This window comes from Ambystoma mexicanum, chromosome 3p (genome assembly GCF_040938575.1).
Source record: "Ambystoma mexicanum isolate Mex_15411 chromosome 3p, UKY_AmexF1_1, whole genome shotgun sequence".
NCBI classification, from domain to species: Eukaryota; Metazoa; Chordata; class Amphibia; order Caudata; family Ambystomatidae; genus Ambystoma; species Ambystoma mexicanum.
In genome coordinates, this window is record NC_090925.1 from 1076788203 (window position 1) to 1076814972 (window position 26770).

The 26770-nt window shown below is 46.5% G+C and overlaps 1 protein-coding gene across 2 annotated transcripts in view; it reads left to right on the plus strand.

The window, feature by feature from the left end:
* The window catches only part of DPYSL3 (dihydropyrimidinase like 3), a 406198-nt gene extending 380026 nt beyond the window's left edge, over positions 1–26172 (plus strand). For both annotated transcript variants that reach the window (XM_069652430.1, XM_069652431.1), the window contains exons 11-14: positions 13694–13864; positions 14800–14979; positions 17479–17638; positions 20590–26172. In XM_069652430.1, the coding sequence (XP_069508531.1) occupies positions 13694–13864; positions 14800–14979; positions 17479–17638; positions 20590–20681 (603 nt within the window). In that variant the 3' untranslated portion in view covers positions 20682–26172. The remainder of the gene's footprint in view (positions 1–13693; positions 13865–14799; positions 14980–17478; positions 17639–20589) is intronic.
* The last annotated feature ends 598 nt before the right edge of the window (positions 26173–26770 follow it).

Here is a 26770-nt window from a genome sequence, read left to right on the forward strand (position 1 = left end):
CTGCACTAGAAAAGGAACTTTGAATCACTTCTTTACCGTTTCTTTGTATCATAACACCCTAAATGTCTATCCAACAGTCCAGCTTTTTTGTTGAAGTGATAACCCTGACCAGGACTAAACTGAGAAGGTGACGCGTTCTTAGCACGAAACTGCTGCCCGAAATCTCTGTAGGGCATGATATGGACGTGGGCCTCCCCTATGCTTTGGTAATGCTTGATAATGCTGGAAGCCTTAGCGGGTCCATCCCCCACTATACCCCTCCCCCTTCTCCCAGGGTCCAAGACATAGATTCAAAGGTTACATTCTACATAATAATTACAGAGACACTTATATATATTTTGGAAATAAAAGATCACATTTACTGGAGTCATAAAAAATGTGGGCGGTCCCAGCCACATAAGCAAATAAATCTCCTTAGACTTATAAGGTTGGGTTTTTCCTGGACTTGCAACAAGATTTATTGCCACCGGATGACACTTGACACTTTGGGTTTTCAGAGTAGCGGACGTCTGCCTCTGGTAACAACTGCAAAGCAGTAATATTCCGGAACCACTGAATCTCGTTGACAAGGAGTCTGAACTGTCCATAAGGGATTCAGTGCCTGTCGCCCGAACCTGGCTCGAGTGCAGCCATCGGGTACTGCCCACTGCCAAAACCGCAGCGTCAAAGCTCCTTCCTGGCTAGGACCACCCCAGAACTCCTCCTGTGATAGAAAAAGAAAAGTTAGCAACATAATTGCACAGTTTTATGTACAGCGCTTGTTAACCTACAGCATTCCACCTGCCATGGTGACATAGACATGGGCCTCCCCTATGCCACCCCCGTAGCCAACATGCTGATCTGCACTGATATCTATCGTGGGATACGGGTTTCCAACGGCACCCTAACCCAGGATATCAGCGCCTGCCCCGCTGCCAGTGCCTGGAGAACGTGTCTCTTGCTCTCTGTTACCCGAGCTGACACGGGAGCAGGCGGTACGCAAGGGCGCGGTGTTGGTGCTGCAGCGTTTCTCTGGAGGAAAGGGTTCTGATGACTCCACACACTGAAGGCACCTGAGAAGCACGCCCCCAGCTTTAAAATTCACTCATGAGGCCAGCAGTAGCAAAGCCTGTGGTGTCCGCTTCGAGGGTAAGGAGTTGCAATCTCAGCCGATATCTACTCTGAAAGCCCTTTGGTGTTTGCTTTGGTAACGCTTGATAATGCTGGAAGCCTTAGCGGGTCCATCCCCCACTGTGCTTCTCCCCCTTCTCCCAGGGTCCAAGACATAGATTCAAAGGTTACATTCTACATCATAATTACAGAGACACTTGTATATATTTTGGAAACACAAGATCACATTTATTGGAGTCATAAAAAATTTGGGGCGGTCCCAGCCACATAAGAAAATTAATCTCCTTAGGCTTATAAGGTAGCCCTTTGGGTTTTTCACGGGCTTGCAACAAGATTTATTGTCACCGGATGACACTTGACACTTCGGGTTTGCAGAGTAGTGGATGTCTGCCTCTGGTTAGCAACTGCCAAGCAGTAATATCCCGGAACCACTGAATCTCGTTGACGAGGAATCTCAACTGTCAATAAGGGACTCAGTGCCCATTGCCCGAACCTGGCTCGAGTGCGGCCATCGGGTACCGCCCGCTGCCAAAACCGCAGCATCAAAGCTCCTCCCTGGCTAGGTCCACCCCAGAACTCCGCCTGTGATAGAAAAAGAAAAGTTAGCAAAATAATTGCACAGTTTTATGTACAACAACGCTTGTTAACCTACAACATTCCACCTGCCACTGAAAAGTAAATGTTATCCTCAGATTTCACAATTTCTTACAATTGAAGCAATTCCTACAACCCCATCAATGCATTCACTTCCTTACCTCTACCTAGTTGGGAAACAGCTGCTGGGTGCCTTAATAGAAGGGAGAGGGAGGGCGGGACTTTGGGCGTGGGGCTGCAAAAAAGCAAAAGAGCCCAGCAGCCCCTCCTCGCCTAATAAATGCTCCCGAAGCCCAAAGTTGGATGCGGCTGGGCCCGGGGATGCCCCTTCCGCCTCCAAGGGAGGAGGAGAGGTGCGGCATACACCCAGAGGGGGTTGCCAGAGGGGGGAATCCGCTATACAGGCTGTCTCTCTATCGTCCCCTCTGAAGGCTGGCCAGCCCCTGAACCTCCAAGTATGGACGCCAAGCACCAGGTTAGAGGGTGGTGTGTGACTGTGTGATTATTTTAGAGGTTTTCTTTCTGCAGTTGTTTCTGGCAGTATTCTACCTTATTACCTCAATGCATATATGATTGGCAGCAGTATAGACGTCGCCTACAACTGCTCAATAACTACTGCTTCTGCCACTGTCCCTAGGATGGGGTGCCGAACTAAGGGTGCCCCATAAACTATCCAAGAGTTCCTCGGTCAGGGCAGTGCACACTTCCCGCAGCATTTAAACACATTAATCATTATTGCTATTTGATTGAGGTGAGGTTTGGTTGCCGCATCACAGGAGATTGACGTTTATGGTAACTGCGGTGTTGAACTGGGGACTATGATAGACAGCTTGACCACTGGACTTCCTGTGCACATCTTGTTCACTCTGTACACCTTTGCTCATGCACATTTAAGCGCCTGCATAATCCCTTGCAAACATTGCGTACACTGTGTACATTTGATATGATATGATAGGTTATTTCAAACTCAGCTTACTACCCAGAGGTTTCTAAGTGCGGACCTGGGAATCGAACCGGTGTTGCTCTGCATCATCTTGCTTCCAGGGCAAGCATGTTGCCGCTGAGCTTTCCTCCCGAGATATTGTTACCTTTCGCTTTAAGCAGTGACCAGTATCACTTGTTTCATTAGTCCTACCTGCACCAGGACTATTGGGCACATTAAGTGCCCAGTTTTTTGCAATCATTAGCGGCACGGGTTGACCACGCTGGCTGGAGGATTCTGTCAACACAACCAGGCACCCTGGGAAGAGAGACTTTTATCAGCAGTGTGTACTGAGAGTTATGTAGCGGTTAGAACGGATGTGTGTGTAATCGCACAGCCGGGGAGATCTGCTGCTCGTGGGACCTTGTATAAGCAGCACAGGGCTACCATATTTGACATTTTTATATATTTTGATTTCTTTGCAATATTTTAAGTATTTTCGGTATCTACGCATTTTAAATCTCTGTACGAGGATTGCATAAGGGACGCTAAAGGTTGATTTGTATTTTTAAGGACTATCTCGAAGAATTTTTAAGGTCTATTAAAGTGTTGGTGAAAAGAAGGGAGGGATATAATATATGTATGTGTTTAAATTTTTATATCTTACTCCCCATAATGCACGTTATCTATTGTACTGAAGGGCTTTACTAAGGGTCTTTTAATATACTTTTAACATGTGTAAGAGGAAAGCAACCTCCTCATTTTCGGCAGAGGAACATTTCTAAAATGTTTGGCCCCGTCAATGATGTCAATGTCCTGATTGCTGGGATTAGGAATTTAGTACAGGACATTGACTTACTTGATTCTAGTGGTATACAGGGGACCAAAGGTACAGGTTTGGAGAGTATTGCTTCTCTAAATCCTCCAACTAACTGTATTCCATTGTGCTATAGAAGGCGAAAATGGCAAAAACAGTGCATGTCCTCAGGAGGGGAAGGAGGCTGTGAAGCATATGTGCTTTGTTGTCATGATATGATATGATATTATATGATTTGGTATTTATAACGCGCCTGTACACAAGTGTTTCTAGGTTTCTAAGAAAAGGGGGCCGAGAGGGAAGATCGGACAACGATTCTACTAGGCCTTGATTCTACTAGGCCTTGTGTCATTTGGATCGTGCAACTGCAACAATAAAAGTGCAAGAGGGAAAGGGAGAGGGGGAATTGCAGGGGAGGGGGAAGGGGAAAGTGCAATCAGGGCGCCAGGGCTCTGAGTAAGTGCAGCCAGGGCAGCGCGGCTCTGGGTAAGTGCATGGAATGCAGGGGGCTGTAGAAGTTACAGCTACAGCCCCTACAGGTGCAGTAGGCCCGGAAGCAGTGCAGGAAGACTAGTCATGGAGGGGCCTGGTACCCTGTGAGACTCTGAGAGTGCCTGGCAACCAGTCAGGGCAGGCAGACAGGAAAGTTACAAGGAAGGGAAAGAAAATACAGAGGAGAAAAGGAAGGTCTTGAGCAGCTGCCAGAACTTAATGTGGTGGGCAGGGAGGCCGTTCCGGAGCAAAGCACCTGCGGAGGAAAGAAATCTACCCCCCACTCTAAGCTTGGTGAAACGTCTGACCCTCAGAGATTTTTAGGTAGTTGAGCGAAAGGCTCTAGAAGGAAGGTATTTAGGCAGAGAGAGTTGGATATAATGCAGGCCCCGGCTACAGAAAGCCTTGTGGATGATGCAAAAGGGTCTTGAACTTAATCCTTGCAGCCACTGGGAGCCAGTGCAGAGATTACAGGGCTGGAGAGATGCAGTCCCTGGGCTTGAGGCCAAGGATAAGTCTTGCAGTCGTGTTCTGGATAAGTTGAAGGGGGGCAAAGAGTAGAGGTAGGCAGATTGGGAAAGAGGCTGTTGCAGTAGTCCAGCCTGGAGAGTACCAGAGCTATAGAGACAGTGAGCTTCTGGGGGAAGGTGAGAAAAGGTAGAATACCTCTGAGGAGGGGCAGCTGAAAGTAGGCCTTCTTGGCAAGGTCCGTGATGTGAGGAGAGAAGGAGAGAGTGGAGTTGAAGATGACCCCAAGGTTTTTTGCCTCTGAGGAGGGTGAGCACAGAGGGCCCATGGAGGGTGGCCAGAGTGTGAGAGGGAAAGCTGGAGCAGGCATCCACATGAGAAGAATCTCATTCTTACTGGGGTTGTGGCAGAGATCATTGGAGGTGCACCATTTCTGAATCGAGGATAGACGGTCAGGAATGATCAAGGAAGGAGAGGAGACTTAGGGAAGCCTGAAAGAGAGCTGTGTGCCATCCGCATAACACTGGAAGTTAGAAGAGAAGGTGGATATCAGGTGGGCCAAAGGGGCCAAGTAGACATTGAAAAGCCAGGTGATAGGATAGAGTCCTGGAGACGCCACAGGTGGAGAGAGAGGTGGTGAGAGAAAGGACCCAAGTTGGACCTGGGAGGGTCAGTGCAAGAGGAAGAAGTTAGCCACGCCAGCGCCTGATCTGTGATACCCAGGTTCTCAGTCGATTAATCAGGATGGCGTGATTGACTGTTTTGAAGGCAAAGGAAAGGTCAAGGAGGTTAACGGCAGCGGGAGAGATGCAGTCAAGAGAGCAGATTTTCATGGGGCTTAAGAAGAGCAGTTTCCGTACCTCTGGCTGCTCTAAATCCAGACTGATGGTCATGTAGACAGCCAACAGACTCAGTGTGGCGGGTTAGCTGGTAGACAGCCAATAGATTCAGTGTGGGGGGTTAGCTGGTAGATGGACAGCTTTTCCTGGAGCTTTGCCAGGAAAGGAGTGATGAAGATAGTTTGTTGGACAGGAACGATCGGCAGGAGGCTTTTTTAGAAGGGGGTGCAAAAGGGAGGGCTTGTGGGGAGAGTGGAAAGATCCAGTGGAGAAACAGTGATTAAAGAAATCGGACAAGGCTGGAGTGAGGGAAGCAATGTGGTCCTTGATAGTTTTGGAAGAGCAGGGGAGCACATGTTTGGAAGACACTTTCATTGATCAGACTTGTCTAGAAACATCATTAGTTTATCGGACAGAAGGAGGAAAGAAGGAGAAGAGGGGGGATAGGTGACCAAAGGGGTCCTGAAAGAGGTAGAGGGAGAGAGGGAGGAAGAGGAAAGTGAGGACAGTATGTCTTTTGGTTTTAGTGGTGAAATGAGAAGCCAGAGTGGAACAGGAGAGGCAGAGGCCACAATAGGATTGGCCAGCTCCTTGCAGACTTTACACAGCTTGACCATGTTGTTAGAGGCCGCAGAGACACAGGCTTGAATATGGGCCCTCTTCTTGGAGAAGACAAAAAGTCTGTATTGCCTTTGGAGCAGACGGCAAGCCAGTTTGTCAGAGAAAACCACGGATGCCCTCCACTTCCGCTCAGCTATCCTGCACCTAAGTTTCAGGGTGGCCAAGTCATACCAAGAGTTGCACTTGGAGGTAGGCTTAAGACAGATCCTCATCAGAGGGGCAAGTTTGTCAAGAGTGTTGGAGATAGAAAGATGCAGGTCGGGAAGGGATGTGTCAGAGTGGCAGTCCGCTGCAGGAGTAGGAGGAGCAGAGAAAGTGGAGGCAAAGGCAGCCACTGAAACTTGCTTCATGGGCCAAATGATCGAGAAGAAAGTTGGCAGTGCTGGGTTGGGCTTCGCCTGGGGGACAAGAAGCTTCAGGTGGGAGGAGAGCCAAAAGTGGTCAGTCCAAGAGAGAGGAGTAGTGAGAGGGTTTTGGTGGGGAATGTCTGAAGAGGTGAGAACATCAAAGGTGTGTCTGGGAGAGTGTGTCGGACCAGAGGGTAGAATGGAAAGGGAGAGGGGGTCTCAAAGGTTGTGGAAAAGCCCAAAGGAGGGGTCAGAGGCATCCAAATGGATGTTGAGATCTATGAGGAGGACAGGTTAGGAGGAGGAGACAAGAAGAGAAAAGCTGTGGTCCGCCCATTCTGATAGGAAGGGAGCGACCTGGCCAGGTGGCCTGTAGATGGTGGTCACAGTTAGAGACAGGCCAGCAGAGATAGAGAGCCTGCAGACCAGGCATTCAAAGGAGGAATAGGCCTGCTTGGTATTGACAGACGCAGGAACCCATTCAGGAAAGATCAAGGCCACCCCACCTCTATGTCAATTGGTTCTGGGCTTGGAGAGGATCTTGTAACCCTCCGGGAGGAGAATGTCAAAGCTTGTGACAGAGCTGGCCATGAATCATGTCTTGGTGAGAGCGAGGACATCAAGATCAAGGTGTTCGAGGAGCTGGCAGATGTCAGAGGAGTGTTTGACAGCAGAGCAAGAGTTGTGAGTAACTATGTGGAGCAGGATTCCACTTTTTAAAGACTTCTGGGGTGGGGTACAGGACTGGGGAACTCCCTGCAGAAGTGGCAGAGGGCCTCGAGGGTGGGCAGAGGCAATAGGCGGAGGTGCATTATGGCCAGAGAGAAGGTGCAGGTGTGCCCGAGAGGAGGCAGAGGAGGGAGAAGGAGGTTGCAAAGGGGCCAGATAGGAGGTAGAAGGAGTGGCAGGAGAAGGGAGGAAGTTGATAAGACACAGGAGGCACCTATCCAGAAGGAGGAGATTGTGCTGAGAGCCCTGGGCCATGACGGTACCATTTTGATAGACATTAATGATGGCAATGTCTATGGAGGAGTGGAAGGAGGCCAAGAGAACATCCCATCAGGTGCCGCCATTAATGGGAGAGGAGAAGAAAGGAGAGAGAACAGAGATCATATCAGGGGTCCATAGGCCTGGAGAGGGAACAACAAAGAGGATGTCAGTGAAAGTCTGTCTGGAGGAAGCGCTGATGTAGGTATCAGCGATGGGCAAGCCTGGGTTGGAGACCAGGATATCCTTAAAGAAACTTTTCCTTCGAAACTTAGTAAGAGGGATAGGATAGCAGTTTGAGAAGATGGGGGAAATTGGGAGCACCTTAGAGGGTGCATGGAGGAAAGAGGAGAGAATGAGAAAGAGGAAAAGAAGCACATCCCACCGCCGCACAACACAGGATGTATAGGAAGGGAGGGTTCACACAGTAGGAGGCACAAGCAGGTGACCCACCTGAAGGGGAATACAGGACACAGCGTAGACGAAAGACAGGGGGGTGAGCAAGAGAGATGGACTGACAAGGGGGGGGGCAGTGGCCACAGCAGTATCCAATAGAACCAACAGTAAAAACAGTCATTTAAGTTGAACTACGCGCACTGCAAAACACCCAGATGGTAGAGAGAGGGGATAAAGGCATAGTTATTAAACACAACAGCAATGAAAAAACACACAGATTTTACTTTCCTTGACAGTCACTGCTGCTTGACGGCTGCGCTGCATGCTCCCACAGCAAACACCAGCAGCCACCCTCTGGAGCTGCTTCATTGGAGGTGCCCTTAGCTTTGGGACACTTTGCCAGGGGGAGGAGGCTGCAACGGGCAGAGGGGCTGCCCAAGTAGTAACAGCTAAATAGGGCTGCTCGACCAATCATCAGTCGGGGCAGGGGAGGCAGGAGGGAGGGAACAAGCAGAGGGAACAGGAAGCACAAGAGCAGGCAGCCTGCAATGCGGCAAGGGAAGTGGTAACAGCTACATAGGGCTGCTCGCCCAATCAGGGGTCGGGGTAGGGGAAGAAGAAAAGGGAACAGGAAGCACAAGAGCAGGCAGCCTGCGATGCGGCAAGTGAAAGATGGTGCGAACACGTAAAAATACTTTCAACGGCAAGCTGCAGCTGCTGTATATAACTGCTCATCTGCTCTCTATGAGAAAGTAAAGCCGCGCCGAGCACAGGCTAGGTACACCCAACACAACACGATCCATGGGCTGCTCACTCAATCAAGGGTCAGAGGAGAGGAGGGAGGAGGGAGGGAACGAGGATAGGGAATGGAAATTGAATATAGCAGGCCTGCATAAACATTTATATATACCAGGCTGTGTTGCGTTCATTAGGCAATTTCAGATTTATTTTAAGAAACCCCAGCATTAGGCCCAGTGGACCTCCAGGGTTATGAGAATTATAGTGTACTGGCTAGTACAGGATCAAGGGGACGCCCTAGTAGTAGAGTATTGATCTGGATAGACACAAGGTTGAACTATAGGATAAAAGCTGTATAGTATGATCTCCAGATTTGCATTATTTGGTACTAACAACTGAGAAAGGGCTATGCATGTCTAGATTTAATTTTTATAATATGCCAAATTCCTCGTCTGTTTTCTCAGAACTCTGACTGTGTTATGCAAGTACAGGGTATAGGCTCTAAAGAAAGACTTACAGTTGTTGTCGGGGACTTCAACATGCAGTGGGAGCCATTCCGGGAACTTGAGGGTACATGGGATGAGCAAGATAAGGCATGGATCTCCCATCTGTGCAGGCCCTGTATGCCAAGAGGACAAGTGGGGCGGCCATTGATGTAAGCAACATGTTTTATGAGATGGAGTTAAGTGCATGTAACAGACGTTTCCCTTTCGAGCAACCGGCTGCTAAGATATGTGAGGGGCCTTTTGGCTCCTCTTTGATTGATTATATCTTTGTGTCGGCAGGGGCATGGTCTAAGATTCTGAAGTTTAAAGTCTTAAATGAGTCTGACAGCGACCATAGACCGCTGACAGTAATGATTACATTGAATCGGCTAATTGATACAGGTCACATAGAGGAGGCACTAAACCAACCTGTGGTTGTACAGGATCTTTGACGTAAGTGTGTCAAATGGTCTAAATTGAGTCAGAGTGACTTTAGTTCGCAACTATATGCACAATGTAGCCGCTCCTACAGAAGGTATGCTCTCATGAGACTAATGGGATTTAGGTTATAGATTGTTTTGAGAAGATGGTTAAAGCTATGTTTCCTTTTCTTACCCAAACTACCAGGCAAATCAGATCTAAGGCAGTGCGAAGGTCTGAATGGTACGATGCAGAGTGTGACTTAGCTAAACAAGAGCTAACAGATGTACTAAAACAGGGTACCCACGTAGATGGATCCGTTTCACCTCTGAAACGCCTCAGGTATAAGTTGATCATTAAACAGAAGAAGGAATTGTTTCTTAAGTCTAACTGGGAATCTTTGGCTAATACTTTTTGGGTAAAAGATTATGTAGCGTTTTGGAAGTTGGTCTCGGGTATAGAGGTCAGGGGAGACACAGACATTCAGTGTTCCATAACGGCCAGGGAATGGTTAGACCATTTCTCTGCTCTATATGATGCAGGGGGGCAGATAGCCCCTGTGGGAGAAATTGATGCCTTTGTCAGTGGAAACATGGGGGACTGTCTGTTTAGTATCGGATATGTAGAAAATGCAATTGTCTCGCAGAAGTCTGGGAGGGCTGCAGACCCTGACAAGTGCTGATAGAATTTGTTTTTAAAGAAAGAACAGTCAATATGGGCACCAATTTTGTGGAACCTGTTTGGTGCCTGTACTACCTCCAACATTGTGCTGGACTCCAGGTGATTGGCGGAAATCGTCACAATTTATAAAAAGGGTGTGAAGGAGAACCCAGAAAACTAACGCCCAATATCATTGCTGGATAGTTCTGGCAAGATATTTGCAAAGGTGGTTTTTAAATATGTTCAGACCTGGGTAATAGAAAGTGGGGTGATAAGCACGTTACAGTCAGGCTTCTGACGTGGAATCGGCACAGTTGATTAGAGTTTCCTCCCGTTCAACATTATTAAAAAATATGCTGTCCTGAAAAAGATCAAGTTTTATGCCATTTTTGTGGATATCAGGACGGCAATTGATAGTGTGCCGAGGGACCTTCTCTGGCAAGTTTTGTAGAGGAAAAAGATGCCCGAGGACTAATATCCAAGGCACAGATGTTGTATAGGGAAAATAAAGCCACTGTTCGAGTTGGTCTGGGTGGAGTGGTAACAGAACAATTTAATGTTAAAAATTGAGTTAGACAAGGATGTGTCTTGGCTTCACTCTTGTTTTTTCATCTTTGTAGAGGAAGTCATCCACACATTGCTTGCTGAAGGCAAAGACTTTCGAAAACTGGTCCACAGAAGGTCCCCTGTGCTATTTTTTGCTGATGATGCTGTTATGTTGTCTAGCTCCCCAGAGGGTTTGAGATCAACATTAATTTAATTTATGAATAAATGTGAGCAACTGGGTTTGTCTTTGAATATACAAAAAATGAAAATGCTGTTCTTCAAGCCCTAATTCCAGAAACAGCGTAATTTGGAAGTTAGGAAAGGGTTTAATGAACTGAAGGAACATGATATTCGGCTAAACCCCTCATTGATTAATAACACAAAATCTGGGAACATTAAGAGAACATTACAAGAAGAGTGCCATAAAGAGAAAATGGTGACTGCCTGCAGAATGTTAAAGGTGGCTCTGGTGTTTGTGAGACTTAAGCTCAACTTTGGACTTGAGAAGTATCTGGACCTAAGTGATCCTCTGATTGCTCGAACCTTGTTCATGAATTTTAGGACTGGTGCATTGAAGGTGGCAAGGTTCACTATGACATGGGCTCCGGTTGACCTGAGTCAATGCCCATTATGCAATAATTCTGAGGAATCTGTGACACATTTAATGTTTTTTTGTTCTGCAATGCGACACCTTAGAATTTTAAATCTGTAGATTCTACTGAGATCCTCGGGTGTTCGAACTTTCAGAGAGGCTTTGGACTTGTGTAAAAGAACTGAAGATCTGGGAAGAGTATATAAAGTGGCATAGTATATCTACCGCGCTTTGCTCTTTAGACTAAGGGGGTTGCGAGATCTGGCCTTGTACTACTCTCCCCCTGTTTTTGTGAAATGTTTGTTGGCAGATTTAACCTTTAATTGAATGTATTGTGCACTTTTTATTATCCTTAATAGACTCCTTTTTTAATGTTTTTTATGTGTCCTTTGGTGATCAAATCTGTTCTTAAATGTATTGCTGTATTTTTGTATCCTATGCATTGTTTTTGAATGTATTATGATGATTTCCTTTTAATGGCTTTGTGCTGAATAAAGGTTATTATTGATTGATTGAATGATTGATTAAAGGGACTATTTGGTCATTTATTTTATCACTTGAATGTGATTAAAAGCTAAAAGAGACCATCTCACCCTATTCCTTCAGCACTTGGCTCCAATATTTCTGTTTGAAAAACAAAGCCTATCACTAGCAACTGCCTTTTTAATTTCTCCATGTAAGTACCTCACTTTAGTATTTCTGACCGATAAATAACTTAACGGACCTCGGGGGTGATGGACTTTATTATTTGTAGGCTCTACATTTCTTGAAAAAAGGCATATCTAGAACTGGTCTTCCTTATTCCTGCATAATAATCACCTTTCTGAATGGATATTTCACATTCTTTCACTTCTCATTAACGCTAGCATTAAAGAACACAAGTTTACATATATGCAGTGAAAAAACGTTGTTAAAGCAACATATGAACCAAGCCCCGTCAAGCCACCCGAAGATGTTACTGGGTGTGGCTGCAAGCCTGTGGCCGGGCCCAGGAGCCACTTTATACCATTTCATGGGACATGGCCAATGGCAATTTTGCCAAGGGTGTCCTGCCAAGCCACCTGAAGAGGTCACTGGGCATAACCTGCGGCCAGGCTCACTGCAACGTTACCCCCACTGGCGCATTTGGCTATGGTCGTACCACTTTGCCTGGGGCATACCCTTAGGATATGCCCAGGTCCTGCTAATCCATAGGTTAACTCTGGGTCCATAGATCGAGTCTGGGACCTGAGTCCATGCCTGCTAAACCAGTGGCAAAAATGCACCCCACCGTGATCCCCTGCCCCTCCCTTGTCCCCCACCCCAATTTTGCCTTGCGTCAAGGGGGCCAAGAGGGCTAAAAATTACCCCCTTTCAGAAGATATACAGTGTAGTGTCCTCTCGATAAAGCAAAAAGTACAGAAAGCACAACAGTGACCTTTCTAAAAAAAATGTACCCCTATGTAACCAGGTTGGCTGTTTTACAAGTAGCTGATCTGGAGGGCCCCTTTCTAGGTCCACGATCATGGGTGGTCATCCCCCAGAAGAGTCTTCTCCGGCTAGAACGCAACTGAGCCAGCCAGAGGATGAATTAATCCTTTCGGCTGAGCCTGGATATCACTGGTTGACTTTTGCTCACTATTGGGCACTTTTAAAAGAAGCCATTAAATAGATTGAACAACATTTGCCAAAGCAAGTATTTGGGACCAGACCCCCCCTCCCCCCACCCCTCCCTTGCAAAGATTTGACAGGCATACATTCAGCAGTTGAAGCTATGTGCACTAACACATATGTGCTGTTTGGAAACATTGGGAATACATGCCTTTTAGGAGACCCCTCTAAAATTGCCTGCACGCCCCCTTGAAGAAAATGCACTAAACTTTCCCAAAAAATGATTCTCTGGTGTATGTTTCGTGCATATTCATCAAATGGCAAATTATTTTGTCCAGATATATATCAGAAAAGAGTTTGAAGGAGCTGTATATCTATCATTCCCTATTTCTAGCTCCGTTTTTTCCCAGGATTAATATACGTTATATTTTAGATTTTATAAAAAGGGTGGACTATTTCATCTAAAATATTGTTCATATATTCTTATTATTATTACAAATCGTCACCGTTATTTATCCCAATAGCCGTTAATTGTCTTTCGTCGACTGCAATTTGCGGGTAGTGTCAGCTATCTCATGTGACATCATTTCAGCATTTTGACACAGGATGAAATGATGTCACGAGTGATTTAACATTAGCTGGGATTGGCGAAAACATAGATTGACACATAGGCCTATAAGGAAGGGCGTTTTTTTAAAGAAAACAATCAAAGCTGTTAAATATAAAACTTGGACTCAAAGAAGGTGTATTAATCTACTCACACGATATGGAAACATCTAAGGTAAAGGCCAGGATCACACATTTGAAGTAGTCATCAGTACAGGCTGATGTGTGGGTAAATTCCCCCGAGCCTAATTGTCCATTCAAAGGCTTAGGTTTTCAAGGTTTGCAGGTAGGCCTGTATGCCTATAAGAGGTATTTGCCCTAAAATATAAAATGTTGGCTCTCCCATTTGCCCTCTCATCTGCTGCTGTATTACGGCCTACCTGGTTTCTTAATTACTTCTAGGGTTACATCATGGGCACAGATTGATTTTGAGTAAATGCCACCCTGTCTTTTATCTGAACAGGCTACTGGCAAAATGGATGAAAATCAATTTGTTGCAGTGACGAGTACCAACGCAGCGAAGATCTTCAATCTGTACCCACGGAAAGGGAGAATCGCCGTGGGCTCAGACGCCGACCTGGTCATTTGGGATTCAGATGCCGTCAAAATCGTCTCTGCCAAAAGCCACCAATCCGTGAGTACAAATCTGCGCTTATGTTATGTTATGTTACCTGAACTTGTAGAGCGCATGGTCGCCCAAGGGCATCATGGCGCTGGTTGAGGAAGCTACCAAACAGGAAGAACAGTAATAGTCAAAAAGCTAAAATAAAGTAGTTTTCAGAGCTTTCCTGAAAGCCAGATGGTTAGAGGTAGACTTGAGTGGTAGTGGGAGGGTGTTCCACAGCCTGGCCGCAGCAATGGAAAAGGCTCTGCCACCGAGTCTTTCCCGGTTATACCTAGGAACCACCAAGAGGTTGGTGTTCAGGGAACGAAGATTGCGTTCCGGGATATAACGAACAAATTTGGTTTGAAGAAACTCAGCACCTAGCCCAGGATCCAACAGTGGAGCGCTTAAGAGGCCCAATTTGAAGGGTGTGCTCACAATCTGGTGCTCATATCGAATTTGCCATTGAAACTGCGCATTGGGAACATCAGAACTTCAGGGACCAGAATGCATTGCAGTAGACGCTTGAATACGAGGCGGGATCGAACGTTCGTTCAGAGGGTTTGGGTGCTGGCTGAGCAGTCTTGTGCTCCTGGGTCCATCTGTCCTGCAGCGTGGGCTTACAGTGCAAAGACCCATGGGGGTTTAAGGTGGCGCTAGAGAGATACGACCAGTAGAAAAGCAAGTTTGTGTTTCCACTATGCACACATTTACACTATGGAAGAGCAGCTGTAGAGGAGAGATGTAACAGAGAGATGTAAATAAACCTCATGTCAGATGTAGGCTCACAAGGTACACAGGAAAGTTCTGCACAGAAATGGCGGCAACATTGTGAATGGAGTATAACTAGCACGACATTCACAAATGGGCCTGGCAGGTGCTGTTAATTGGAGGTCTTATTCATAAAAAGCACACAAATGATTTCTTCTTGTTTCAGTTGTGTTCTCTTTTTCCCATATTTTCAGGCAGCCGAGTACAACATATTTGAAGGGATGGAGCTTCGAGGTGCCCCTCTGGTGGTGATATCTCAGGGCAAGATCGTGTTGGAGGAGGGGAACCTGCACGCCACGCAGGGCAGCGGGCGCTTTGTCCCATGCACTCCCTTCCCAGACTTTGTATACAAGCGCATCAAGGCCAGGAGCAAGGTAAGGCATAGAGTCAACCATTACATCTCTACCAAGAAGCTCCCGCTCCAGGGGAAGTTTTGGGTAGTCCCTCACAACACACTGCCTTGCAAAAGCAAGCAATACTGAGGCAGTAAGTCACGTGTCAGGTATAGCGGCTACATTGCAACTGTCATCATCAGGCCTGCCCGCATTTCATCAGTCATGGTGCGTCTCAATTTCCGGAAAGACCAATCCATCCGGCCAGTCCAGGTGACTGGTGAAACTTCTGACTGACTGCAGAATCATTCTTGCACTTCCTGAGCAATAAAGATTTCTTGCAGGTGCACATTCTACATACTTGCCAACATTCTGTGACCAGAAAGATGTAGGATTTTTGAAGTTTCAAAAATTAATAATTCCCATAACAATGACATCACGGGAAAATACATAACATACATTGTTGGCACCATTGAAGTATTCTAAAATACACAACCCATCAAACAGCACGATATGGAAAGATGTTCAAATGTGGTTCAAATGTTAAAAATGTATAATTCTGAATGGTAACTTAACACCAAATTCAATTACTTAACTTCACAGAAGGTAATTACACAGAGTTGGTGGGCGACGTTTGCCACTGCTCTGTAGCAGCAGCCCAGCAAGTACATATTTATTGCAAGTTGAACACTGAATGACTTGGTGACTGATACCCCCCTTAGTCTGATAGGCAGATGCTGTGTGATGGAGTTACACTCTGCCGCTTGCCTTCGCTGGTGGTTCACCTAAGGCTTGTCCCGGCCAGAGTGCAGGACAGTCACGTAGCTGTCAGGTCAGTGGATTGGTCTGAGCCCAATCAAAGTAATCACCTACCAGACACTGTACAGACAGACTAATTCATGTATTGCATGCTTTGTCCTGGAGCCTGCCTTATAGTCATGTACATTATTTGCCACTATAAAAAGCAGTAGGATCTGTCACTGAAATCTGTAGGCGGTAGGACTGCTTAAAAAGCAGTAGCCCACTGCCTAAATCTGTAGGGCTGGCAAGTATGATTATATTCGGGTCTTAGATCCAGTTAAAAGATGCTGTATCTCGACTCGATTTCAAAACCAAACTGTTTAAAGGCTAGTCTACTGAAAACTCTATGGCATTGGAGACAGGGAGCTGATGGCACAGCATCGCCATCTAGTGGCCAGTAATAGTATGGCTTTTCCGGGAACGGACAATTCCATTGCAGAGGATGGGTATACCGCATAAGGATTTTTGCCTCAAATTTGTAGGTGTATAATTTCCAGAAAGTCGAAGGATAAGGGTCTAATGATGAGGCAGATCAATGTGTGGAGTATGGAGAGTTGTAAGAGAACACAGGAGAAGACTGATTGGCACTGAGGGAATGGAAGACAGTTATTTGTCTAGATTATAGGGAAGGGTGGGAGTAATACACAGGCAAAAAGACATGTGGCTTGCTCTGCTAAGTGTGATTCCTGTCTGAATGCATTGGTCCTAGCAGGGCCAGCGGCGCCGTTGATGGAAGATCCTTATGGGTGCAAATGAATGCGTTATGTGAGAGTTCCTGGGGGGTTGGGGGAACAGGCTGATAGGAACATGTTTTGCAGGTTATTATTGAGAGTTCCAAGCACAAGACACCTCGACTTTGTGCATACCTGCAACCACTGGAGAGCTTCCGTTTTTGGATAGGTGAGGTCTCTCATGGCAGGGGTGTGTTTGGTGATGCACACAGCACAGCAGTGGGTGGAGCGATAGCTAGTGCCACTCAAGACTGGGCGTGAGATGCTCACACTAGGGTCAGAAATAAGACAAGCAGCAGTATCGAGAATTGTGCAAGAGAAGAAACCGAGGGAACAGCGCCCCCACTGTCCTGGAAGACACTAGGGCTTACATGGAAGTTTGATGGCGATGGAAAAGGCTCCATTTGCTTCAAGAGGTGGAAATAGTAGCAGCAGGATGCGTGATGTGCATGATGCGTGCCTGGGAATTAAGAACTCTGTCAATTGTGAATTTAAGAAATAAGGGGAAAACTAGGAGCAGGAAGGTAGTGGTGGACAGGGGGTGGGCGAGACGAGAAGGGGGGAAGGAGGGTGAGGAGACGAAAAAGGAGGAAGAAGAGGATGGAGAAAAGAAAAAGGAGTGAAGGGAATTAACTGAGTCTTAGACAAGTTGCTATTTAAGAACACATAACATAACCAGACCATTGGTTAGTGCTACCTATTCATGCACAGAGTCCTGCAGCACAATAATGGGCCTCATCCTGACACAGGCGTCCATGAAGTTGGTGGGCAGTGGGCCTTTTGCCACATGTCACATTTCTTTGCCATGTATCTGTTTTTGATTCTCTGCCCTGTTGGTCTTTCAAAGGAACCGGCCTGGCTAAACCTGCACTACTCTGTTTACAGGCTTCGCCCACTACAGTCTTCTCTTGCTTTACGGCTTCAAAGTATTCAAACCCACGCCTGTTGACATCCTTCCTGTATTCTTAATATGATGCATTTTAACCCCCCGTTATGTTCCTTTTTGCAGCTGGCAGAACTCCGCGCTGTGCCAAGGGGAATGTACGATGGACCGGTCTTCGACCTGGCTACGCCCAAAGGAGGAACGCCGGCCGGCTCCACCAAAGGATCCCCGACCAGACAGACCCCTCCTGTGCGAAATCTCCACCACTCCGCCTTCAGTCTGGCTGGTGAGTTGATGGATAGCGTTCGCGTTAGAATCGAATCCCACATGCCCAGGTGCGGCGGGAGGAGCCCTGGGATATTGTTATGCCTCCCTATGCCATCCCCATAGATCGTCCTTTATTTTAAAAGAAAATGCACCTTTGGAGTTGTGCCTTTTTGTTAATTAGCATCTTTCCCTCATCTTTGTGTCTAGATAGGTTGCCCTGGCCTGAGACATGCTTGGACTTCATGAAAAGTTCATGAACTCATTACACAATGCATATAGGGGATGGCTTGCATCCTAATTACACACTTGCCACCTATGGAATTAGCAGACCAGAGTGCTAAGTAGGGTCCCCAACCCCCAATTGGACAAACTAGTGTTAGACGTGGCCAATCCCTTTCTTTCTCTCCCTGAGCCCAAACTCCTTAAAATAGAGGTATATTCCTCTTTTTCAGGGTCTTTTCTTTTACATGCGTTTCTGTACTATTCTAAACTGTTATCATGTACAGGCTGGTTTCATTGCCTTGTAAACTATAGGCATTTGTATATGTATGTGTTTTTTTTGTAAAAACAGATACTTCTATCGCTCAAATAAATAGCACTCATTTTGTTGAATGTGTAAGAATGGACAGAAGTGATCCTGCTAGAATCAGACGTATGCATGCAGGCATCACATGTTCACATGTGAATCTTGCCCCGACGGGATCAACCCTGATTCTTGTCCTTGACACAATGCCACTCTTTAAACTGTGATCTGCTGCTTGGTAGCTAGGTTTCTGCTATATAAGTGAAGGTGTCGGCTGTATAAGTGATATACATGCAGAGATGAACATGCACCTATTTTCCCTTCTGACCCACAACATTAATCTGTATGCACATTTAACTTCCAGGTGTGAACATTCTACAACTAGTAATGCAGAAAAACAAATGCTCATTTTTCTTAGACTTTTATCTCATCCATACTCTTTGTTAAAAACATTTTAAAACATGTTTGGGCTATTAGGTGGTGCTTGCGACGCCTATAAGCCAAAACTATTGCACTGGAGTACAGATAGGGAGGAATGGCATATAATGAGGGGCACAGAGGAATGATATATCAGTAGAGGGACACAGTCTCTATGTATTGTTTGGTTCTGTGCCCTCCCATTGCCTGCCCAACGCCACACTAATCCCTTAGGCCATTCCCACCCATTCCTGCCCCTCCCCGCCCAAATCATCTCCTCATGGGAACGCTTTGAGCTCACTTTAATCAAGCCTTACCAATGGGCTTTGCACTGAAAGTGCCTGCCAGTGTTTGTTCAAAGCAGTCTTCTGAGAGTTAATGACTTAATTGGAGTTGTAAACACGGTACTGGTATAATAAAAATGTCCTGCCAAGCCTTCCTTCAGCCACTCGATTTATTAACCCTTTGTGTGTCCTTCACTTAAGTCCTGTTAAAAACAAGCATTGGCAAAGCTAACATTTCTGGCTTGTGCATACGTTTTAAGCTTTTGCCAAACACTGCTCTTGGATGCCCAGGTACCCGCACCATTTTGCACCTGCTACCACCAATGGATAGTTAATACCACTATGGCTGTGCCTGGCAAGTGCTTTTCCAATGCCTAAACAAAAGCCCAAACTGTTGGCATTGTCAATGCTTGTTTTTTTTTTAATTTTACATGCTGAAATAAAGTTGTGAAATCATGTTCGGTAGGTCCTGCTATTGTTAGGACATAGTATTTTGCATTCCGTGCAGTCCAGAAAAACAGTACCACAAAGCAATTTGATGTGTGCTTAAAAGCCAAGACTGATTGATTAGACCACACCAGGCCTGGATCAAGGTCAGGTCCTGGCTATTGAGTTAAGTTACTTTCAAGATGTAGACACACTCCAGGAGGCATTGTGTGGCAGGCTCATATTGATCCATTCATTTTCTGACACCGGAATGAGTTCCACATAAAAGTAACATGTTTGTTGTGCATCAAACAAGCAAACATGCACCCTCCTCAGCTGCCATGAACAGCTCTGAACACAGCCAACATGTGGCCAGAATGGCAAGGTGTGCCTTAACACGCATATCGCATCATGTCCACTGCATGGTCCATAGATGTGTCTGGCTCTGTAACACCAACAGGTCCTTTGCTTTCTCTTTAGATCCCCTAAATTGCAGGTGCAAGGTGGTGTGCTTGATTGTTCTCTTCCTTACCTAGAATCTTTTGCACCCCTTCTGCAGCTCCCCTAGCTCCCTCTTTGCTCCCTTAGGTGGTACACGTTTCAAGTCTTAGTAGCCCTGCACAGTATGAGGAAAACCCACACTTACCCAAACACACTCACCCACAGTATGAGGAAAACCCACACTTACATATACACACTCACCCCTCAGTATGACGAAAGCACATCATGAAATGCTTCTCACCTTCCTCCCTACATCACTCTACCAAGATAATGGGCCACCATCAGATGATCAAGAGACCTGCTAACAGACCAGCATATGAAATAATGGTCAGGTTCGGTCAGTCACTTTTTTATGCTGAACAACAATGAAACAAACCACACAAAGCCTCGCCCAACATCACACGGCGGCTACCAACTGAAAATCACGCCAACGCTCAGTGAACAGTGTCAATCGAACGGAAGCTGCCGACAGCACATCACAGCTCCCTTGCTCTTTTATCCCACTTTGACCTACTAACTTACTCCCCATCGTCCCCCCTTGTTTCATAAATCCGCCAGGGCGCCAAGAAACCGCGAAGGTGGCAACAGTGCACGGTATTAGAACCTTTAACCCATAAGCCTGACAGACAACTGACTCCGTATCAGGCCGTACAGTCTTTCCATTGCACTTGCTGCTTGCAATTTCTTGATAGGTTACTTTCACTGGGAAGAAATAGGCATCTAAATGTGTACGTGCATGTTTTGGAATGTTTGCAAATAAATAACAATCTCGAATTTGCATCCCAGTAAACATTTTCTTTTCACTGTTTTCTCCTGCAGGTAACCAGGGTGATGACAGCGGAGCAAGAGTAGCCAGCCGACGAATTGTGGTGCCCCCCGGTGGCCGGTCCAATATAACATCCCTGAGCTAAATATACCGAAGCGAGATGAAGGGCGGGGGGAAGGGGCGGGGCGGGGTGTGGGTGAATAAAGCCACATTGGTACAATGATATTTAAGAAGGAACAAAAATACAAAAATCAAAGGTGAAACCAACTTCAGTGTGAAGAATCAAGAAGCCTCAAGCCTTATCTGTCACAAATACTGTTCGTAACCTAGCTTTAAGGATGTCACTTTTGTTTTTTTGTGTTTTTTTTAACATGTAGCCTTTTTTTTCATTGTGGTTTGCTCGGGTGCTCCGTGGCTGTCCTGGGACCGAGCAATGCCCTTTGACCTCCTTGTATGGAACCCAGCAGCATACGAGGGGGCATTCTGCCAAAAGGTCTATGCGATTGGCTGAGCAGCTCCTTGTTCAGTCTACAGTTGGGTTCTTTAGTTGACAAGTAAAGCAGATGTAGTTTGTTTCACCGTGCGCTCTCAATTGCCATAACTGCACATCAGGTCATTTTAGGTGCAAACTTTGGTGAGGTGGTGCTATTTGGGTGTGCGCCTCTTACTGTGGTCTTCTGTGTGCATGGAACAGTTGTGGATTCCTTGACAATGGCTACTAAGGTATTCATCGTTCCTAGGTGGATTTCCATGTGCCACTAAGGCACTAAGTAGCCTTTTATGATGCAGAAGACCACCGAGATATTGTTTAATGAACACATTATTCAAAATGTGTATGGTGAGTTATTAATTGTTGGGGGGAATGCGAGGGGTTCGTTTATCTAGCCCCACCTCTAACAGAATGGCCTCTTATCACATTTCGCACCAGGGGCCAATCCTACACAACAATACATATTCCACCAAACTAGGCAGTTTAAAAGCACGGCCAGCCCTGGTACCTGTGTGCAAAGGCAGCCCTATTCAATCTGCCGGTTCTGTCATCAGATTGCGTGTGCCATGTTGTCTCAGGCACCAGGCCGCAATCACTAGCAACAGCATGTCTGCCCTAGAGTAGCGGGGCTGGAAGATGTAGTGAGGTAGGCATTTATTGAGAATTGTGGCTTGCCTTTTTTCAGCCAGTGTTGCTGTCCCGCTACCCCCAAACTAGCTTTGTGCAAACTTCCAGCCCGTCTTTTTATCACCCTGAAACAGAGAAGCTTGAAAACAAGGAGGCGTTTGTAATTATGAGTAAAAAATGAGGGAGGCACAGTAGAACAAAAAAGTGCCAGTCAATGCCTCAGGCCTCAAAGTCTTTGTTGTCTCCGTGAAGACACGGTGTCCCTGACTGAGGGTGTATGTGTGTTTGTCTTACTATCACTTGACATTTGACTTCCCCTCGCCCACTTTTTGCAGTCCACTTTTTCTACTGACTGGGAGAACTTTTGACATACCTCGACGAGACGACTTCCAAAGAGCTCTCCTTGCCCGCCTTTCTATTTTTTCTGGGGCGCGTGCTTGTGCGTCATTCAGGGTCTTCCTGCAGTACACCATAATTACCGCCTGACGGCACCCAAGCACACGTAAAGCAGTCGCTGTACATGTAAACGCTGTAGCATTGCCTCCCTGACTATTTGTATATAATTTTCTTATGCTGAACACTCTAAGACTATGCTATTTTTTAAGGAGCATTTGTCCATTACTGGGTTTTTTTTCTCTCCTTTTGATAGACACGTTCTCCAGTCCCAAAGTTGGCTTGCCAACGACTGGCACACAAGACACTAGGTGCAGCTTTCAAAGGCAGATTGGCCTACAGTGTAATTCAGAGATCTCCCAATAGGCCAGTGCTTTTGAAATGCTGGTCGGGAGGTGAAGGGTCATTCGTTGCTCTTTGTAATAATATTAATAATAATACGTGTCACTCACACCCAACACCCACACAGCACAATGTTGGCCTGCCCCATGCCTTCATCAGGCTGTACACTTCCTGGCTGTGTTCAGGTTCATCCACACTAGGCCTGGAAAACTAAGACACAGCTTGGTGCCAAGGACGGCTCCGCAGTTGGACAAAGTAGACGAGTAAAGACGTCAATCAGATGGCAAGATCTGCACAGACCTCAAAGTGTGATATTAACATGACATCCACTACACAGGGTGGACGTGGCAACGTGAAGGGGACCCTACACTCGTCCAATCGCGGCAGAAGCCGCCCACAACACATTCCAATCGAGCGAGAACAATAAAATGGCCTTCCACAGTCAACTCACAAGAAGCCGAAACATAGCGCCGGCCTGACATATTGTAAAATCTCACGTTTTAACGCCGGTCCTGCGAGGTAAAATAAATGCAGGTCCCTGACCACAGATGTTCATTAAACACTGTCTCAAATCCTGGTCTCTTGGCGACCTCTAGTGGAGCACAGGTGCTTAAGCCCTGTTACTCTGAAGAGCCCGCAGGAGGGCTCTGTTTTGTTTACTGCGCATCTTCGGCCATTTTTTCTTGTCGAACGGTCATGTGCTCCCAGGCGTCCGAGGAACATACCAAATGCACGTCCCGCCTCGGCTTGCGGATATCAGGGCTGTGCCACGAGTGGGTTTGAAATAAGTTTACCTGGGCAAAGAGGAGGTGCGGGAGGGGAGGGGGTACTACCCCTAGTCTGTCTGTCTTACTAATACCCGAAGACATTCCATAGCCTGCGCTGCCCATAATCCAAAGGCCGTTCACGCATCTCGAGACCTGGGAGAGAGGCACTGACGCCAAGAAACACTGCGGCCCATTGCCCACGTCTGCGGTCTAGAAGGGGGTCAGCCATAGGGACATCTGTTTTCCTGAAACAAGAAACTGATGCAGGTTGCCTGCTTCACACGTAACAGGCCCCCCTCCACCCGCAGCGTGTTAGCCTGTCCATGCTTTTCACTGTGCCAGAATATCCATCAATGTGCCAGGTTATTCCATCCGGCCTACTGACAGTATTCCAGCATTGCGGCAGAATGTCCATCTCTATGCCAGAACATGCCATCTTTGCGTCCGAATACCTCATTATGGCATAAGTGCATACCCTCGTTGCACTGTGCCAGAATATACCATCATCTGGTTTGATCCCCTGGGATTGTGATGCCGGAGGGTGGATCAGAGTGTTAGCTGGCCACCAGACACCTGTCAGCTACTGCTGTTAAGCTGGGCACGTGAGTAAAGTGTGGGCATTAAACCTGTGTGCAACCTGTGGTCACAAGTTCCAATGCTAGTAACCCGGCCCAGCTCGCCCGGAGCTTAGTGACTCGAGGCCCATTAAATGAAATAGGGATAACGCAGCGCTGAAAGTGGCTTAGAGTGCTATATGAAAATGGAGAAAATGTGCACTCTTGTATTTCCCTGTGACATTTCCTTCTGAGAAAGTTCAACAGCAAAATCCATAAATTTAGGTGAATGAAACTCATACCTATCCTGGGTGCACAGCCCAAGTCTAATTCTCAATAGCCACATAGCCACATTAGTGAAATGTGCCCTATCTGTCATTGTCAAACCAAACAACATGGTCAAACTCGGGAGGATAGCCTATGGGCAACGTGCTCGCCTTGGATGCAAGACGACACGGAGAAACACAGGTTCGATCCCCGGGTCCGCGCGTAGAAATCTATGGGTATTAAGCCCGTTATAAATAACCTATCATATCATATCATGAGGTACCTGAACTACCTGTTCCCCCGTTTCTTTGCCCAGACATGAAGGAGTTAAGCAAACCTGAGAAGGTCAGCTGCCACTGCCTGCAGTCCCGTGAAAATATGTCTGTAGCGCGTAAACCTCTATTTGCTGCACTCAAACGAGCACGTTGCATGGCATCTATTTCTAATTAAAGAAGTAAAGAGATAATAGTAAGTCTGCTAGTCGAAACAAGATGGGCCATGTTAGGCCGTGCGTGGAATCTTGAGTGGAATGACTACATGTCTGCCGCCATCTCTTCTATACAGTGTCTGATCCACTGGGTGGCACAATTTGAGCAAGGCAAGAAAAGCTTAGTGCCACATCATGCCTTGTATCCAATGGACATAGCCATTTTACAGTCAGGTGCGCACTGCTTTCCATGAGAGAGAAGCTATTTACATAAGAATAAGGACCAAAAAACTTCTGGGGGCGCAGGAACATGGGACAGAACTCGTCCCTCATCAAGTTCACCAAGGAAGCAAGAACCATGAAGCCAAGCTGAGCAGTTCTTGCTTCTCTGATGGGGGCGGGAGGAGAGGACCATCTAGCAAACACATATATACAGAGTACAGGTGGAAGGGCACCAACAGGGCACTAGGTTTCACAAGCCGTTCTCTTCAGGCTCTTTGTTAGACACACTCCATTTGCAGATTTCTGGTGCTCCTTAGATGCTGTGCCATCCACTCAGTAGAGGATCCTTTAAATGTGTGCCCGGTACCAGATCACGATTGTCCATTATTTGCGAATACATACATGCACATAGAAAAAAGATACATTCAAGTCTGTTGTCTATGTTTATTGCTGACTTTCACTTGATGATGGTAAAGAAAACAGTTAAAACTGCCAGGCACTATAGAATCACCAGTGATTCCACACTTGTTCAATACATTTTGATGGTGAAACCTAACGATTCCCATACGTGTACTGGAAGCATAGGCTTTTGCAGAAGTCCTGTGGAAATTGGTTGCTCTGGTTACCTGGATGCTGGCTGTGATGCTCTGAGAGAATGGATGCCAGCCTGTGGCACAGCAACTTCTGCACTTGCTTGATTGATCTGCCTGCAGCCTGAAATGACAAGTTGGAATCACAGCAGGCATCTTACCTGCAAACGTCAACAAAGTGGCTGCTCATTGCATCTATTGTTCCAGCATTTGGAAACAGGAGGAATCTGGCATGAACTGCTATATAACAAATATCATATTAATATCACAGAAGGTTGTCCCATGGTGATCATGTGTTGAGTAGAGAAAGAAGGATTTTAGGGAAGCGAGAATTCAGAACGGTAGCAGCCTCATTCTTTTCCTCATTCTTTTGTCGCGTGCCTGCTCAATTTGATAAACAAAGACTCCATCTTCTTGGAGAAGCAAAGGGAGGGTTTGGAACGCAAACAATAAACATCATAATTTCCCTAAAATCTCAGACGCGCTGAAACAGCATAGGGCACATCAGGTAAAATAACGACTAGACACTTTTTTTGAGATACAAGAACACAGTCCCTATCCATTCAGGATTCTCCTCGTGCCACCCTCTACCACAAAATGATAACATTTGAGTTTTCCTGGAAACGCGCTTCAGGCTGGTCCCAACGTCTTCCATTCTGCATCACAGCATCCAGCTTGTCGTCCTTCATTTTATATAAAGCACACTTTCCCAAAAAGCTACCGGTGAACATAAAAGGCAGAGTACACCCTGCCAGGTCAAAACAGCCCGAAGCCCTCACTGTGCCAGTCGTGCAGCTGTATAGCGGTATGTGGAAAGTAAAGTTTGACGAATCCTATATATGTCATGACAACTGTGTTGGGGTGTGTTTGGGGGGATGGGGAAGGGTTTGGGTGTGGGATGTCAACTTCTTAATGTTACCTGTTACAGTACTTGGTTATTAAAACACTGTCCACCAACTCTCTGCTTCAACTTGTATCCATCGGCTGCGTTCTCACCCCAAGACCAGTGGCAGATTTAAGGCAAGGGGCCCCGTGGGCAGCACCTGATACAGGGCCCTAGGTGGGCGGAGTTAATTGTGGTCACAAGTGCACAATGGCAAACTTTGGGGACAAAAGCTATTTTTTATTAAGTTGTCTTTATTACAGTTACCTAGTGGTCTGACTAACTGGAAACCGCTGAGCCTCCTCAGCACTGCAGGCTTTGCTATGAATGCTAAATATTCTAAACCTAGAGAACATACGCGTCCTTGTAGCAGAAAAGTTATGTCATTCTGTTTGTGCGGGTGATGCTGCAGCCGTGCATTGCAAAACGGAAGAATTGCACAGTGTTAAGCTTTTGCTGCACGGCTTGGAGAGTGAAAACCTCGGATCTGTATAGCGGTTGGTGTACTGTAGAGTATGGAATTACAGAGCCCTTTACAATATTCTGATCAGTCCATTTACAACCTCACTGCTCCTCCGTGTGTTCATTCACCCACTCAAGGGCTGGCCCGTACATCTGCTCACCCATCTCTCCCTCACTGGGAGCCATGCAGAGGTGCTGGCTCTCGGCAGG